This window comes from Typopeltis vanoorti, chromosome 16 (genome assembly GCF_054136105.1).
Source record: "Typopeltis vanoorti isolate ZY-2024b chromosome 16, IOZ_Tvanoo_1.0, whole genome shotgun sequence".
Classification (NCBI taxonomy): domain Eukaryota; kingdom Metazoa; phylum Arthropoda; class Arachnida; order Uropygi; family Thelyphonidae; genus Typopeltis; species Typopeltis vanoorti.
In genome coordinates this window covers 94,437,236-94,455,492 of record NC_143564.1, presented here as the reverse complement: position 1 = coordinate 94,455,492, position 18,257 = coordinate 94,437,236, and the positions used below count along the sequence as shown (strand labels likewise).

General features: G+C 35.0%; 1 protein-coding gene across 1 annotated transcript in view; it reads right to left on the bottom strand.

Moving 5' to 3' along the window:
• The window catches only part of LOC150098188 (ubiquilin-1-like), a 252,240-nt gene extending 239,232 nt beyond the window's left edge, over nt 1-13,008 (bottom strand). The window contains exon 1 of the mRNA XM_090406088.1: nt 12,861-13,008. Within this exon, the coding sequence (XP_090262214.1) occupies nt 12,861-12,959 (99 nt within the window). The 5' untranslated portion in view covers nt 12,960-13,008. The remainder of the gene's footprint in view (nt 1-12,860) is intronic.
• Between the last annotated feature and the right edge of the window lie 5,249 nt (nt 13,009-18,257).

Sequence of the window (18,257 nt, the reverse complement as noted above, 5' to 3'; positions counted from 1 at the left end):
AAAACAGTAAGGTTTAAGCGACTTAATAATTCATAAAACTTTACAATATAAGACAACATTTGAAACTGAAGGATTTATTACATTTTAGTAACATTTGGTTAATTTACAAGTGCTCAGTAAGTCTGATATATCAATATTTATTTCCAAAGTGTAAGGCCCATGTTAAGTCTGTATGAAATGTAAATTACTTTAATTCAAGTTTCATTCAGACTCAATAGTTGAATATAAGACTAGTGCATTGGATTAGAGATCGGCTATATGATAGGTATCAGCAAGTTGTTTGTTTATAAAACTAGACTATTGAATGACACAAATGTACAATGGCTATATGAACAAAGAATTAACCAATATCTAGATAAAATAAAACAAAATGAAGAAATAAAAATAGAATGGCTTAATATAAAAACGATACTAAATGCAGCAACAAATGAAAGCTTAGGAAAGACCAAAAATAAACAAACAAACTGAAGATCTGGGATGATACAATCAAAGAAATAATCAAAAAGAAAAAAGAAGCCTATCGCAAATGGTTAAGCAGTAAAAGATTAGAAGATGAAATAGAATATAAAAGAATAAGAGTCATAGCTAAAAGAGAAGTCAAAAAAATACATAAAGAATCATGGAATAAATTTGTTTCTAATTTAGAACATGATTTATATAAAATAAGACCCAATGTATATAAGATTTTGAAACACTTAAATGCAGATACCAAAGAAAACATAAAATTAAACACCGAATTGAAATTAGAGGAATTTCTAAATTACTACACAGAATTGTGGACAGACATATTTTAAAAAAGACAACTGGCAAACAATTAATGAAAATGAAAAGGAAATAACTAAAGAAGAATTAGAAATCAGCCTGAAAGAAACAAGAAACGGAAAATCACCTGGAGAAGATAAGCTAGGTTCAGAACTATATAAATATGCAGGAACAAGATTCAAAGAAAGACTCTATTATTTTTAAATAAAATTTATTCAACTGGTATTCCCCCAATAGAATGGAAAAAAGCAATTGTGATTCCTATTTTTAAAAAAGGTAATAGAGATGACCCTAAAAACTATAGAGGTATCAGTATACTAAATTCCTGTTACAAAATATAGAGCAGAATCTTAAATAGCAAACTAATGAAATATTCCGAAAACTTTATTTTAGAAGTACAGAATGGATTTAGAAAAGGACAATCACGTATAGACCTGGCCTTTTCCCTAAAATTAATAATAGAGAAAAGAAGATAATACAATTTAGAAACACATATTGCATTTATTGACTTTGAAAAAGCATTTGACAAAGTTAAAAGAAACATTATTTAACATATTAAAAGAGAGACAAATACCAAATAATATCCTAAAAGCTATCGCAAGTATATATGAAAATAATCAAATACAAATAAGATTAAATCACGAGCTATCATATATGAGAGAGATAAGACAGGGATGTCCCCTCTCAGCAACTCTTTTTAATATCTACTTAAATGAAATAATAATAAAATGGAATAAAAATTTACATCAAGGAATTAAACTTTCTCCTACAGTAAACTTAAACACACTCCTTTTTGCCGACGACCAAATAATAATTACAAATTCTGGAGATAATTTACAGAAAGCTATTTTAGATCTAAATGAGATAGCCAAAGATTATGGTATGATAATATCAACAGAAAAATCAAAAACTATGGCCTTTAAAGGACAAGATCCAGCAAGAACTAAAATAGTAATAGATAACAAGATCTTAGAACAGGTGAATTCATTTAACTACCTAGGATGTATGATCACATATGAAAATGAAAAAGATATAAACCTAAAAATTGCAAAATATTTAAAAATAACAGGTGTAATTAACTCTATATTTAAACCAAACCTAGTTCAAAAACAAACCGGACTAAAAGTATAGCCCTACCATCTTAATGTATGGAAGCGAAATCTGGACAATAAAACAAAAAGACAAACAAAGATTAATAACAGCAGAAATGAAGTTTATGAGAAAAACTGCAAAGTATATCCTATTTGATCACAAAAGAAACGAAGGAATTATGAAAGAATTAAACAAGAACCAGTAATAGAAAAAATTTAAAAAAATATAAACATAAATGGATGGAACACATTCAAAGAATGAAAACAAAGATTACCAAAACAAGCCTTAAAGTACAAGCCATTAGGAAAAAGAAAACCAGGACGACTTCTAAGGCCAGAACAGGCCATGCTAGCCTAAATCCTTGATATGCATGGTGATGAAGTTGTTTTTGGAGAGGGGACAGTATCCCAGAAGAGAAAAGTCGGTGGTGTGTTAGGGGTCTGTTTTAGGGCCATTGCTGTTTATCCTGTATGTTAATGGTATTGGGGAAGATTTTAATGGGGATATTCAGATGATTGCAGATGATGCAAAGCTGGAAAGATCTATGAGTAGAGCAGATGTGAACTTACAAGACAATTTGAATAGACTGAAAGAATGGGATGCCAGTTCAATGTTGCAAAATGTAAGGGTTTAACATTTAGAAAACAAAGGATATTGAAAAAAGTCAATTCTTGCAATGATGCAGAGGACATCTGTAGAAGCAAGGAGATCTGATTCCATTGTATAAAACCTTGATTAAGCCACATATGGACGATTGTATACAGATCTATCACCTAGTATTCAAAAGGATGAAGAGATATTAGAAAGGGTACAGAGGCAATTGACTGAGGTAGTTTCTGGTCTCTGGAATGTTGAGTATAAAGAAAGGTTGAGAAGATGCAATTTGCAGTCTAGAGGATAGGAGGAAGAGGGATGATATGATAGAGATGTACAAATTGGTAAGAGGGGTTGTTACAGGTTTAATGTTGAAGAGATTTTTCAAAAAATGATGGAAGAACAAGAGGTCATGTCATACCTGGAAGCAGTATAAGGAGGTCAAGGTAGTGAGAAGCAGGGTTTTTGCATGGAGAGTTGTAAACAATTGTAATGCATTGCCTGAGAGTGTAGTATCTATAGAGAATTTGAATTTTAAGGCCCAGTATGACAAGCTGATAATTCTAGGCTCTTAACATATTCTCTGTAAAAGTTCATTTATTGCTATTCATACAAAATCAGAGTTAATGAAGCAATATGTTAAGGAATTGGGCAAAAATAAATAAATAATATATATATACATATATCATTTCCAAGTCGTTCAAATGCTTGGCATTTGAAAATCTAAAAGAAAATATTTGTATACTTTCAAAAGCATTTCAAGTTAAACAGATAAGGAAGTGAAAACTAAAGATAGAACTTGTGGATTTTTATTTTTTATAATTAATTATTTTATTTTTAATTTTATTATTTAGCATGTTCATTTTTGAATTTTGCCAGAATTTTGCACTAAAACAAATATAAGAGGAAAAAAATGGAATATAATCAGCCTGTTGAATTTTATTTATAGATTTTAGAAAAACATATGATAATCAAAATTTGTACCACTGACAGCTATAGCATGTTATTGGGCTAAAGGAATTAGATATGAACTTTTGATATTGAGATAGAGTAAAAGTGGCAAGTAGGGTTTTGAGAATTTTTCTTGAGAATTCCCACAAAAAAATTGTAATTTTTAAATTCCAGATTACCAGGAAAAATTGAAATATTTCTCAAGAAATTCAATACTTTTTATAATCTTTTCCAATCTGAAATTTCCTGAGTTCAATGTCATCTCAGTCCCTTCGTGCATGCTATATATCATCATCAGCAGCACCTTTCTTCAGTACACTGCTGGACAAATGTTTCTCATTGCTTCTATTTTGGCCAATGTTGTACATCTCTGCACCATAAATGTCCATAACATCTTTTTATCTCGTCATCCTGTCTTATTGGTATTCTACCTAGTTTCTGATAACCAGTTCTTGGCATCCATTCTCTTCTCTTTCTCCATCAGTTGCCAGATATTCTCATCAAGTCCTGCCCAACACCATTTATTGCCTATTATTATTGGCATAACGTCCATTACCTTTGTTTGCTTCCTTATCTAATATTATTCTTTTTATCTAACTGTGTTATTCCCAAAATGGCTCTTTCCATGTTTCATTGCATTGTTTTCAGTTTCTTTAGGTGCTTTTTTTTTTTTTTCAGTCAGGCCCCTGGTTACACTACCATAAGTTATTGTTGGAAGTACACATTGAATGCCCAAAGTATCAGAAATAAAAGAGGAGTTTTTGGCATTGGTCAGCTTAACTTGGCCAAAAATTATTGGCATCAGCAAAACCTGGTTGTCAGAGAATGATGTAGTTACAGAGATAGAATGTAATAGATATTGTATTTTCAGAGAATATACAGGAAATGGGGGGGGGGGGGTAGCAGGTTCTTCAGATATCTTAATGGTACCTGAAGAACTTCAACCAACAAAAATAGTAGTTATGGAAGATTGTAGATCTGATGGAAATGGCTCATTTGAGGCTGTCTGTTATCAGATAAAGGCCAATAGGCTAAAACATATTGTCGGTTGCTGATATTATTATTACGTGATACCCCCAAGGAGTCCAAAGACTCATCGAGCAAGGGCACCTACTCTGCAACTCTCTGTCTCCACCACCTACAACAAACTGCAACTACCATCATCTCCACCAATGCCATTTATCGCCCACCACCTAGTATTTTCAGAGACAATCAACATCCATAACCATGGTGGGATTCAAACCCACAGTCTTTTGGCTAGAGCGGATATGCTAACCACTCAGCCAACCAGGCCCAGAAGAAGATGTGGACAACATGCTTCAGCAGATTAGCACGAGTGCAGGCCAAGCAATTATCATGAAGGCATCAACTATAAGGATAGAGATTAGATACAGAAAGGGCATGAGGCAAATTGAAATGGAATTCATACGGCTACTAAGGAATAATTACCTGAAACAGCACGTGATGGAAGGGACCAAGGGTTTGAGAGTGGTGGATCTAGTAATAGCAACAGAAGATCTACCTATAACTAGTACAGTAGCACCTCTACCTCTGATCAGGGAAAGTGACCATGCAGCCTTGTCCTGAGAGGTTGCTCAACATGTAAATTTCAGTAAAAAAAGGGTTTATGTGGAATTACAAAGCTGGTGATTATGACAAACTTAGGAGGCAACTTGGAGCAGTGAGCAGTGCCATGGCATAAGAAACTACATGGGATGAATGTCAATAGTGAATGGGAAGCAGTCAAGGATTGTTTGAGTGAGGTGGATAGAGATTTGAAATTCAAAGGACATATTGCAAGAGTTGGCAAAATAGCTCAGAGGATTACTTGGATGCTGAAGAACATATCCCTCTTTATAAGGCTATGATTCAGCCACATGTTGACTACTGTGTACAGATTTGGTCACCTGCATTTCTTGGGGATTGGGAGGTGGTGGAGAGGATTCAGAGATGAGTGACTAAGCTGGTGGCAGTTAGGTGGAATGTTTTCCTTATCAAGATAGCTTGAGTCTGTGTGTGCATTGCAGAGTTTAGCTGATGGGCAGAGAAGAGGGGAAACAACAGAAACTTATAAGTTACTAAAGGGATTCCATAAGATTGACACAAAAGAAATTTTTCAAAGATGGGGAGTAAGGGGGAAAAACAAGCCATCACACTTGGAAGTTGTTTAAGAGCATGGTTAGTAAGGGTGTGCAGACTAGTTCTTTACTTGGAGTGGTGAATGAGTGGAATGGATTGCCAGAGGTGATTGTGAGCATCCCAACAGTGAATAGGTTTAAGAAGATGTATGATAGGTATTGTGTGAATCGATAGAGAGGGTCCCCTGCAATGAGTCTTTTGAGTCCGTAGAGTACTCACATAAATAATAATTATACAGCTCTATAATGGTTAAAAACTTTCCATCTTGCTGTTATTCTAGCTAAAATTTCATTATTAAGTTTATCGTTGCTTGTAATGATTTGTCCTAGATATTTGTATGAACTCACTCTTTCAATCTGATTTATTTCTACCTGTTTTTGTTCTGTATTCTCACTATACATTATTTTTACATCACTTTAAAAAATATTTATTCATCATAATCATAATCCAGTACAAGTCCCCAGAATCCTGGGGACTTGTACTGGACTGTTTGGAAGTATAACATCTGCATAAAGTAGGAGCTAAAGTTGACATTACTGATTCTGATGACAGGTTTCACTGTACTGGCCTGATGTGTTTACCTGTCAACAAATATGAAGATGCAAAATGCTCATTCCATTCTATTTCCCTTGTGACTTAGGCTCAGTGGCTGGTTATGACATCTTTGAAACAATGTATTATAGATGTCAGTTGCATGTGTCCTTCAAGCCAGTCAATAACCTCTAGAACATTTTGCCATTTTCCTAATATTTTTCTTTTATATTCTTTACCGAAGTCTTTTATACATTACAGAGAAAAATATAAGAAAGCATTCTCTTACTAGAAACTTTCAAGTTTTTTTTTCTTTTCAGGAATTCTGATTTTTCTATCCTCAGGGAACAACTTCACTACATAGTTCTCTGGATGAATGAATCAATGTTTTCTTGAGTCTGCCAATGAGTCTCCAAGGTTTAATTCTTATTTTCCAACTCTTTCATTTTTTTCTTGAATAATATTTTTATTTGAGTCTACAGATCATCACTGACAGCTGCTTAACTTTTGATTCTTTTTAAAGGTTTTGTACACATTTTTCTTTTCAATATGATGGTAACTTTTATCCTATTCAGGTACATCAAGTTGACCACCATTGTTGTTTATTCAGTATCAAGATAGATAATTACTAATGAGATGAATCAAGAGAAGGTAATGGTTGAGCATTGAATGGGGAAACCCTGGTTGTTTCTCTGCATTCCTTAAAAGACTGTGTGAGAGTCTCCTCTGTTATCTGATCCCCTAGGCAACCTCTTCAAATTTTATAAAATTTTATAAATTTTAATAGAGATTATAAATACCAAACTTCATTAAATTCCATCTAGATAATGCACAACTGTTAATATCAGTTCAAGTCATTTTGCAAAAATGATATACTCAAAACCATTATTAAGCGTAATAACAATATTGATTAAATTCCATTCAACCAGAGAAGAATAACTGCAATATGTATAATTTTGACACATTTTTGCAATTTGTGCTCCTGAAATGAAACTATAATTGGACTGACCTGACCAAATTTTAGGCATTCCAAACAACAAATTTCAATAAAATCTATCTAGTCAGCATCCCCGATTAACTTTCATACACACAAATCTAATAAGTACTTGTGTTTTGCAAAGTGTACCTAAGGAATAAAGACATTAAAAGAAAACAAACTGAAATGATTTCTTGTTAACTATATTTTACAACTTCAGTGAACAGCTGACATCATGTTCCAGTTTTTATAGTATGTGATGACAGTCGATTCAAGTGCTTCATTATATCTCTATAGAACTCTTCACAGCAAGCTACAATTTTCTACATTTCCTTTTGTATCTCTTTGGATGGTTATTTTAAATAGCTTTGGAACCTCTCTTTCTCAAAGTGCCTACCTCTGGTGTGTAGTAATAATAAGTTATACTGTATGTATAACTTATTATTACTACACATACAGTATATTATATTGAGATTTTAATTAAAAATCTGTTCAAAAATTGTATTTATTTTTGTCACTCTTTTAGTTTCAATGCATTACATTTACATTGCAGAATATGTAATTTTAACATATTCACACTCACAGTTAACTTTAATATTCTATTAATCTTGGACATTTAAATTTTTTTTTTTGTTAGGATAATAAATTATGTTATTATTTACTGGTCTTCAATATAAAAATAAATAAATAAATATTGACTTAAAACTGTGAGGGGAAGGATACTTTGACCACCTGTATTTACTTGTCATTGATATGAAATTTTAATAATCAAAAGTTTGTACAGAGAGGTAACTTGAACTTTGGACCACATACAGTATAACTTATTATTACTACACACCAGAGGTAGGCACTTTGAGAAAGAGAGGTTCCAAAACAATTACTACTCTGCTTTTAGAGTGATGCACACAACCTATTCCAACATTCTGTGAATAAATCACATTGAAGTTTAATGGAGAAAACGCACATCTAATTACTAAATAAATTTATTTAACTAATAAATTACTATGCCAATATTTCACTTTGGTCACAAGCATAAAGAATAACATTAAGCACATTAGCAGAATAGAAATGGAGAATATGAAAGGCAGAATCCTACATGCGTAAGAGGCGCTGTTTATGGGTACAGTGCTGAAAACTCGCTGCTGGTCTCAAATGGTCTGTCTCCCATTATTTTAGGTGAAGTGTGGCAGCCGAATTTGTTCAGATTGGTGAGTACTGTAATGCTGTGGCAGATTCTAGGAATAATCTCTCTGATTTATATCTGTTCATATTATATAAAACAGTATTTTTTTTTCTCATTGGATCCAGTGATTCGTATCCATAGCATGGTCTACTCCTCTAGAGTAGCTATAGTGCAGATAATGGACATGGTTTCACTGCTTCTTAAAATGTTGATAATTCCTGTTTGTCTAAAACAGGAAAGCATGCAGGAACAGGGAATTATGAAGTTTTGGTGAGCAGAAAATTTTTGTTATGGCCTGAAGGCAGTCTGTATGTTGTACCTTTTTAAAACTAATAAGATTTTTTCTGCAGTGACCTGGATCCAATGAAAGGGGAAATTGCCCTTTTATAACAAGAACAAATATATATCAGAGATTATTCCTAGAATCTGTCACAGTATTACAGCATTCATGAACACAATGGCAACTGATCTTTTTTGCATTCTGGATTTTGGGAGGGGGCTTGTGTTTATTTGGAGGATGGGCAGAGCATGTTTTGTTGATTTTGCTACCAATGGAGGCCACTGGCTAAAAGAGGATCACAGATGTGACTTGACTTTTTGGAGAGACTATTGTGTTTGGAGCAAATGGTTCTATGTCAAAAGTGACCATGGTCACTTTTGACACTCCCAATTCATGAATGTATCCTTAAGAAAAACCTCAGACACTTAAAATTTCTTAAGATTTCTTAATAAATCCTTAAATTAAGAAAAACCTCAGACACAGGGAGATGGGGGTGAAATGATTTTAAGTGGGAAGAACTTGCTACTTAAAATCATTTCACCCCCATCTCCCCCTTTCACCAATCATTTCATGGAACAGTTTGAAAATATGGCCCTATCTCTTAATACCGCAGTAGTGTCATACTATGTGAAAGACATGTCCTCCATTTGGCCAAGTGGCCGGAATATGAGGGTGGTCTGAAAAGTTTTCAGCCTCAACCATAGATGGCAACACTATCAGCAAGATTTTTTTTTTTCTAAGTTGTTACGTCTGTCATAAGCATCCATGTGAAATTGCAAGTCATTCTATCATGCAGTTTGTTTTATACAGCTGTTCTGAAGCAAAAAGTGTTGTCCGTATCTCTTGAAATGGATAAAATTGAGTATCATGTGGTTATAAAATTCTTTGTAAAAGAAGGTTTAACACCAAACGAAATTCATTCGAAGTTCATAAAAGTTTATGGGCACTATTCTCCTTCGTTTTTAATAACAACACCAGAAATCATTGCTCAAGTGAATGATATGGTATTGGATGACCAGCGAGTCAAAGTGCATGAAATTGCTGAGAGTAGAGGCATTTCAAAAGAACGTGTAGCATATATTTTGCATGAAGAATTGCAAATGAAAAAGCTTTGGGAAAGGTGGGCACCATGCTTGCTTACAGAGATCAAACACACACTCGCATGAAAATCTCTGAACAGTGCTTGGAGCGTTTTAACAAGAATAAAACTGATTTTGTGCGTCAATTTATTACTATAGATGAGACTTGGATTCACCATTACACACCAGAATCCAAGCAGTCAAAACAGTGGACAGAAACTTTGGCACTGACTGGTTGTTCAGTGCCAAAGCAGACCAAGTTGGTTCCATCAGCAGGAAAGGTCATGGCATCGGTGTTTTGGGATGCTAAAGACGTTTTGTTTATATTAATTATCTTGAAAAGGGTAAATCAATAACCAGGGAATATTATTCCGATCTTTTAACAAGACTAGACGAAAAAATTCCTGAGAAAAGACCCGGTTTTTCAGGAAAAAAAATCATCTTTCATCAAGACAATGCACCTGCCCACAAAGGTAAATGGCAATGGGAAAATTAAGGGATCTGCACTATGAATTGTTGGAACATCCACCCTATTCCCCAGATTTTGTTCCCTCTCACTTCTATCTCTTCCCAAAACTAAAACTCTTCCTTGCTGGTCAGCGTTTTCCTTCGAATCAATAGGCGATTGCAGCTGTAGAAGGGTATTTTGCAGATCTTATGCGAACCACTACTGGTTTGGGATAATGCTGCTGAAGCATCGCTGGAATAAATGTATTAGTCTTAAGGGAGATTATGTTAAAAAATAAAAATAATTTTGAAATTATAAATTCGTTTTTTCATTGTTAGGCCGAAAAATTTCCAGACCACCCTCGTATGTTTTGGCAAACCTCAACTGCCAACACCCAAGGATCTGTTTCACCACAGAAAAGGAAAATAACAGTCGTCTGCTTTTCCTTGATGCTCAGGTCACCGAACTACCCACTGGATCCTTATTCTTTTCTGTCTACAAAAAACTTACCCACACTTGAAAGGTATATAGAACACCACCCCTCCAAACAACATGGCATTATCAAAACTTCAGCTAAGCTTGCTTGGAGCAGAATAATCTTATTGACAAAAATCAATCTAAACATTTTTAAGTAAACTTTTTTTAAAAGGATGTGTGGGTACTACATACAGTACCCACATATCCTTTTTTAAAAAGTTTAGTAATATTGGCATGACCCTTCTCAGGCAATCTGAGAAAAGTTACAATATTTCATTCAAAAACAGGGATAATTATAAAAGTATTAATTTTTTTAACATTTACATTATAAGAAATGAACAGCTCACACTCATTACTCTCATTACAAATATTTTGAAAAACTTTTAGCATCTATCTCTAATCCAGAGTATTTTGGTAATAAGGTGTGACCTTTTTGCTTGTATGTGGGAAATATAAGAATTCTGCATTACTTTTACCTTGGTATCTCTTCTGGGTCTGCACTGATGAGATCTCAATAAAGGTTGAAACCAGTCTGGGTAGTGGCCCTTCCCATAATGCATAGCATTATATGTCATACCATACATGTCTATAAGGATATGCGCCACACATTATGGGATACTAAGGCAATTGATGTGAAGTCATTAGCCTCTATATAAGTAGTCCAGTTGTGAAGTTATTTCACATGCAAAGTTTGTTTGCTTACACTTGGATAAATGATGAAACCAAGAATATAATTTCTTGGCATCCTTAATCTATAGTACAACCAAGTGAAACAAACTTCCAATATGTATAAAAAAATATTTATTGATTTTTACTTTATTTTTTTGTTTCACCAGAGGTCATGCTAGTATAAACAATTAACAAAACCATTATATTTAGCTTACTTTTGTGTAGTGTCACATAGTTTGTGTCTTTTTCATATGTATGTTTTCCTGGTAATAAGCTTGATACAAAGACTGAACATCGAGCTTTTTTATTTAATTATAAGCGAAGTAATTGCTCTAACGTGTTTTTGTCTCCATAAATTCTACACAATAAAGATGACTATCTGTAACTTTGAAAGAAAGGATTGTCTAAGGTATTTACTTTCTTTTCCTTTATGAATACTTCAAGTATATACTGCCAATTTTTGTTGTCTAATGCATTGTTCATTATTAATTCTTGTGAACAAAAACAGTAAAAATGTGAAGCTTTACTCAAGAATATATGGAAGTATGAAGATTGAAAAAGCCATGACAGTTTGGTTAGAAATCCATATGCTTTGTTACTTGAAATGTTGTAGTACGTTGTTCAGCATGTTTAGTAACTGTCTATTGGAATTTATCACCCATATCAGTCAAAAACTGCTTTAGCTAATGATAAAAATTACATGAAGTAGTTTTACTATCAAATTTTGAATGCCAGTTTATCACTATTCTACACTTATTAAGCAATGCCAATCTAGTATTAAACTATAACCTATCTGCTAAATTCTGCAAGTGAATGACAAAGCATGTCATATTTTGTACCTTCTCTTTTAATTTCTTCAGCATGCATTAATGTAAGAATTTCTGTATCAGCATTACTATTCTACAAATGTTTGCTACTCGAAGAATTATTACTCCTATGTACTATAATGTTACATTTCTTCATTTTACTGCATTTTTTTAATTATTGAATTTCCACATTATATAGTGCCAAAAGTCAATTACATGCAGTTTTACTCTGAAATTTGTGCTGCACTGCACTAATGATTGTTAGATAGCTGTTGTCCATTAATATCACTTATCAGACAACCACATTGTAGAAAACTGCCTGCTGAGCGAGTTTGCGGGATTTATTCCGATGGATGAAAATCAACACAGCAAAACAAGATAACACATGCTGCTGATCTAGTAAATTTTGAATGGCATTTTTTGAAATGCAGAAGAAAGTCATGGTTGCATGCATACTCACAAGCGTATAATTACTTCGTTTGTCAAAAACTTAAAACTTTGAGAACGTTAAAAGATAACGCTGCTAACACTTACTTAAATAATTCTAAGAGGTTATTAATATGTACCCACAAGAAAATGGATGCTAATATTTCCAGACTGAAAATATTCGTGCATCACGGAAAGGAATACTAACAATTAAAAGAAAAAAAAATATCGGAGAATGATAAAATGCTAGCATATTAATTATAAATATTGCACATATTTAGTTGAGTTCGTTTTCCGTTGAGGGAAATTCGATTAGTATTGCAGTCTGAAGCGAACAGTTTTTAATACACACTGGCATAAAATGTAATGATTTCAAAAATCATGGCAGTGATATTGCAAATGGAAGTTATGTTCATTACAGATGGTAAGGAATATATACACCCTCACCTCATTCACAGTCGCAGTTTCATCGATTTCAATACTTTTCTTATCTTTAGCTGTTTTAATAACTATACTTATTTTCTTTCCAGACTCTTCGTCCGCCATGATACCCTCGTGATTCACATCTTTCCGTTTCCTGTTAGATTACATATGAGGAAAATGTGAAACGTTACACTTACGAAATCACTGAAGCAGGAGTGACGTCTATGGTGACGAATGTAACAAAATACCGAACATTAAATTTGAAATTTAAGTTAACATTAGTATGTTGTTATTGAAATAATATTGCAGTTCGATTAATTTCTCAGCAGCAAAATAGTACTTAAAAACAGAAAAAATGTATGAAGATTAAAAGTCCAGAGAAATCTAGAGGAATACACACTTATTAATTGAATCTTTGGTGAAAGCGAATAATATGAAGATCACAAAAATTATACAGTAGTGAATTAATAAATTAATAAAATATGGAGATGATAATGTTTTCTAAAACTTTTTAGAAATATCGAGATACCTAAACTTCGAGATTTGCATTACAAATGAAAAATTCATTCGCCAGCAAAGGTTGGTCGATTGGTAGAGACTCTGCTACTAATAGCTCGCAAAAAGTTAAGCAGGTTTGAGCGCGGTTAGTAGTTAGAAGGAAACCAATCGTTCGATGGTGTTGGCACATTCTCCTTCGATGAGTCTTTGGACTCCCTCGAGGTGTCACACGTAATAATAATAATTTGTATGCAAGGCTACGGATATAGGATGGAAGCTCTTTAAAGGGGGGGGGTCTAATGACAGCTCTTACTTCGTTGATCGAGACATTTTTAGCGAAATAGCATCCTTTTATTTGTCTTCTACTTTTTTGCAATTGAGTTGCCAGTTTACTCTCAGGTCGCTCACTATGTGTCGTAGTAGATGGTTTGTTGTCCTCAGATCTCCCCATCAGTACCTCATGCTTATATACTTTCAGCTACACACTCTCTTCTTCCTCTGCATAAATTACCTGCTCTCACTGACTTCATATCCTATCCCAAGCTTTGTTGTTAGTGCACTCCTTTCCTCTTCTTCGTTTGGTAATTTTTTATTTATTTTTAAATAGTTCGGAAACCCTACTCTAGAGACCAAATGTAACTTTTTGAAACCACTTCATGCCTCCAATAAGCAGGGAAGTGGTCTCACACTAGACGATGAAATTCATTTCCCACATAAAGACAATCACAAACATTTAAGTCCATGGTGGGATTGGAACCTGAAACCTTTTGGTTGGAGAGCGGATACACTAATTACTTGGCCAACCAGGCTGGCTCTATGTGAATTTCATGTAAACTTCCATTGCCTTGTATAAAAGTGAGAAGTATAGATTTTTTAAAAAATCCGCAAATGATCAAGAGTGGCGAAATTCATACTACTGATCATTGATTATCTGGTTAAGATATTTGAGGAGGTTAAGATATTTGCTGCTGATAACCTTCTCCATGAGTTTTGAAATTATTGGTGAATGCAACTAGATGACAGTTTGTTGCATGACTTTTACCACCGCTTTTTTAAAAGGAGCTGAATGTAGACTTGTTTCTGAGGCTGACTTTCATCGCCACTTTTTTTGTTTGTTTGGTTGTTTGTTTTTTTAATAGGTTAAATAGACATGAAATACTGTAAGTAAGATTGAAGAGACAGGAAAATATGGATACTAGTTTTAAAGAGAGAAGTGAACAACGAATTAAAAATATTGGAAAAAATGGAATAAGGAAGAGAAAATGAAATATTGAACTACATGAAGACCTCAAATATAAAGAAAAATAAAGGAAATAACTTAAAGATCATCGGAGAAAGTATTAGGATTTAGAAAATTACAACTGCAAAAGTCTTTCACTGAAGCTTATTTAGCTCAGTGGAGTGACACGTGCATCCTCTGCACTAGGCCACCCGAAGATAGACTTAAGTTCAAGTCTAGTTACCAACTGGAGGAATTTTTCTAAGCCTTTCTTCCAACAGTTCCCGAGTTAGTCGATATCCGGCACAGGCAAGCAAGATTTTTCTCCTGGAAACGCGGGTTTCTCGTCCCATAAACTCAAAAAAATCGATCGTAGAGCCCACATAATTCCAAGCTAACATATCTTATTATTATTATTATTATTTCGGGCAACTCCAAGGAGTCAACAGACTCATCGAGGGAGGCCCTAACATCATGTCAAGAACAACTATTCAACATTCACACAGTATCTCTCATACTTCGCCTTGAACTCATTCACGATCATGGCACCCACAACCTCTGGCAGCTTATTCCATTCATTCACCACTCTCCAAGTAAAAAACCTAGCTCTAACACCCCTGCTAACCACATTCTTGCCTAGCTTACATGTAAGGCTCCGAGTCCTCCCACCACCAGTCCTATTTTCAAAAATATCTTCTGGATTAATCTTATAGAAACCCTTCAGTAATTTGAATGTCTCAGTCATATCAACCCTTTTCCGCCTATCAACTAATTTCTGCAACCCACAAATCTTCAATTTGTTCTCATAAGGTTCATTCCACTGACCTGCTATCATCTTGGTCACTCGTCTCTGGACCTTCTCCACCTCTTCCCCATCAAGAAGAAACCCTGGCGCCCATATCTCAGCACAGTAGTCTGGATGGGGTCTTATCAAGGTTCGATACAGAAGAACAATAACTTGTTTGTCTCTGCTTGTTAAAGTATTTTACAGAAGCCAAGTAATTTGATGAGCTGATTTTGCCACTTTTGCGATGTGCCCCCTAAACTTCAATCCCTATCCTCCAATACTCCCAAATCCCTGACCTCATCAATCTCCTGGAGTACGGTTCCACTAATGTAATATACTGCTGCTAATCTTTTCACCCCAAAATGCATAACCTTACACTTTGTCACATTAAATTGACATCCATTTTCCTTAGCCCGGTCCTCCAAACTATCCAAATCGTCTTGCAAAATTTTGACATCCTGAGTACTCACAATTGCTCGACCCAACTTTTCATTATCAGCAAACACGTGAACACTTCCTCTCAGATCCTTTCCTATATCATTAATGAACAAATTGAAAAGTAGTGGTCCAAGAACAGAACTCTGAAGCACACCACTAGTCACAAGCCGTCTTTTGGACTCAACTCCTGAATAAACTACTTTCTGTTATCTCTCCATCAACCACCCTCCTATCCATCTCACCAACCCTATATCCATCCCCATCTGATCCAGTTTACTGATTAGAGTTCCATGTGGTATCCTGTCAAAGGCCTTGGCAAGGTCCAGTAAAATCACTGTAAACCCATTACCCATATCCAGTTCAGCCGTCACTGTGTTATAAAACGTGAGCAAGTTACTGAGGCATGATCTACCGTTCACAAAACTATGTTCTCCCCCATACAGTATCCCATTTTCATCTATCCAATCCTATATTTTTCTCTTGACTAATTTCTCCAAGACCTTAACAATGATTCCTGATATGCTAATCGGTCGGTAATTTACAACAGCAGTCTTGGAACCTCCTTTATGCAGTGGAACTATTTCCTCCTCTTTCCATCCCCTTGGGAATGACCCAGACCCGAGGCTCAAATTAAACAAAATGGTCAAGGGAACTGATAATTCTTTAGCCGCTTCACGTACGACACGAGCTGGTATACCATCCAATCCCACAGATGTATTGACATTGAGGTTTTGCAAGAGACTACTCAGATCCATTTCATTCACCACAATTCCCATATAATCTATTGGTTCCTTCATTTCTGCAATGTCACCACCTGGATGATATATTTTTGCAAAGTGCTCGCTGAGTAATTCATCTATATGAACTGATTCGGTTACCTCCCTACCATCAGCATTCTTTAAAATCATTTTGCCATATAGATTTTTTTTTCTTTTACTTGTAACATATCGAAAAAACTGTTTGGGATTCTCTTTAGCCTGCATGGCCAATGTTCTTTCATAATCAATTTTTGCGTTTCTTACCACACTCGTTACCCTTCTGGCCTGCACTTTATACCGTTCATGTGCCTGCCGGTCATCTTTCTCCTTAAATTTCCTCCATAGTTGTTTCTTTTTTTTGCAGCTCAAGCTTAATGGTGTTATTCATCCATTTAACTCCTACTTGATTTATTATTCAGACTCTTGGTATACAGTCAGCTTCATGCAAACACTTCTTAACCGCCTCACATGCACTCTCAACTTCTAGCCCTTGCAGTTGTACATGCCATTTCACTGAACCAATCAAACTCCTAAGCTTGCCATACTTACCAGCACGATAATTCCACATGTACACTGTTTTCTTTGTAAATTCCACACCTTTAGCCACCTCCCAAGTCAAGACCCTATGATCACTCTCACCAATTGGTGGCAACGTGGTCATATTCGTTACAGCAAAATTCTAGATGTAATTACTAGATTAACCACTCTCTGACCCCTAGTATTTTCCATTACATGCTGTTGCAGATAGTTATTTCTTAATAACCGCATAAAATCCAATTCCTTCCTCCCATGTGTCCTCTCCTCCTTCCAATCAATGTTACCATAGTTGAAATCTCCCATAATAATTACCCTCCTTCCACTCATTTCTTCTATTTGCTTATGCATACTGTCTCCACCATCTATTCCATCACCTGGTCTATAGCAGCACCCAACTGTATATTTTGTTCTGTTAATTTCAATTGCACACCAAATAGCCTCAAATGTGCTCTTTTCTCTATCCTGCAGTTCCACTTCTATTCTCCTTGGCTGTAGCTCATAGCTCTCATCAGTAATACTCCTCCCCCATTTTATTTTCCCTGTTACTCCTCAACACCCCATACCCCTCACATTCAATCCCACTGGCTGTGTCATCTTCTGTCAGCCATGTTTCACTAATGCCAATAACCTGTGGTCTGGAAGTGCCAACCAAGGCCAAAAATTCTTCCTTCTTGTTTCAAATACTTCTGGCATTAGTATACATGAATTTCAGAAGCCGATTTGTCCCATCCCTATTTTAATGCCTTATACTAACTATCCCATTCGGATTCGTGGTGTTTCCTACTCGCTTAGCCATATTACACACATTCACACACTCAACTGTCTCCCTAAGGTCTGCATATCTACTCCTCCCCCCTTAACAACTATAGTTTCCCTGATTCTGCACATTCAATTCCACTACATTCGACAACACCTTTTCAAGTCTCCATACACCAAATCCATTCAAATGTAAACCATCCATTTTATATAAATCCTTTCGCCCATCGAACTCATTCCACACATCCACAAATTCCACGCCACTCATTCTGCCTAATTCACGCATAAAGTCATTTGAAATTATGGCTCTCCTTCTATACTCTTAATGGTCATACCGTGGCAACAGACTCACCATCCTAACTCTCTCACTCTTCTCTTTTGCTACTTCAAGCAATTCCTTCACATCCTCACTCATAGCCATTTTGTTT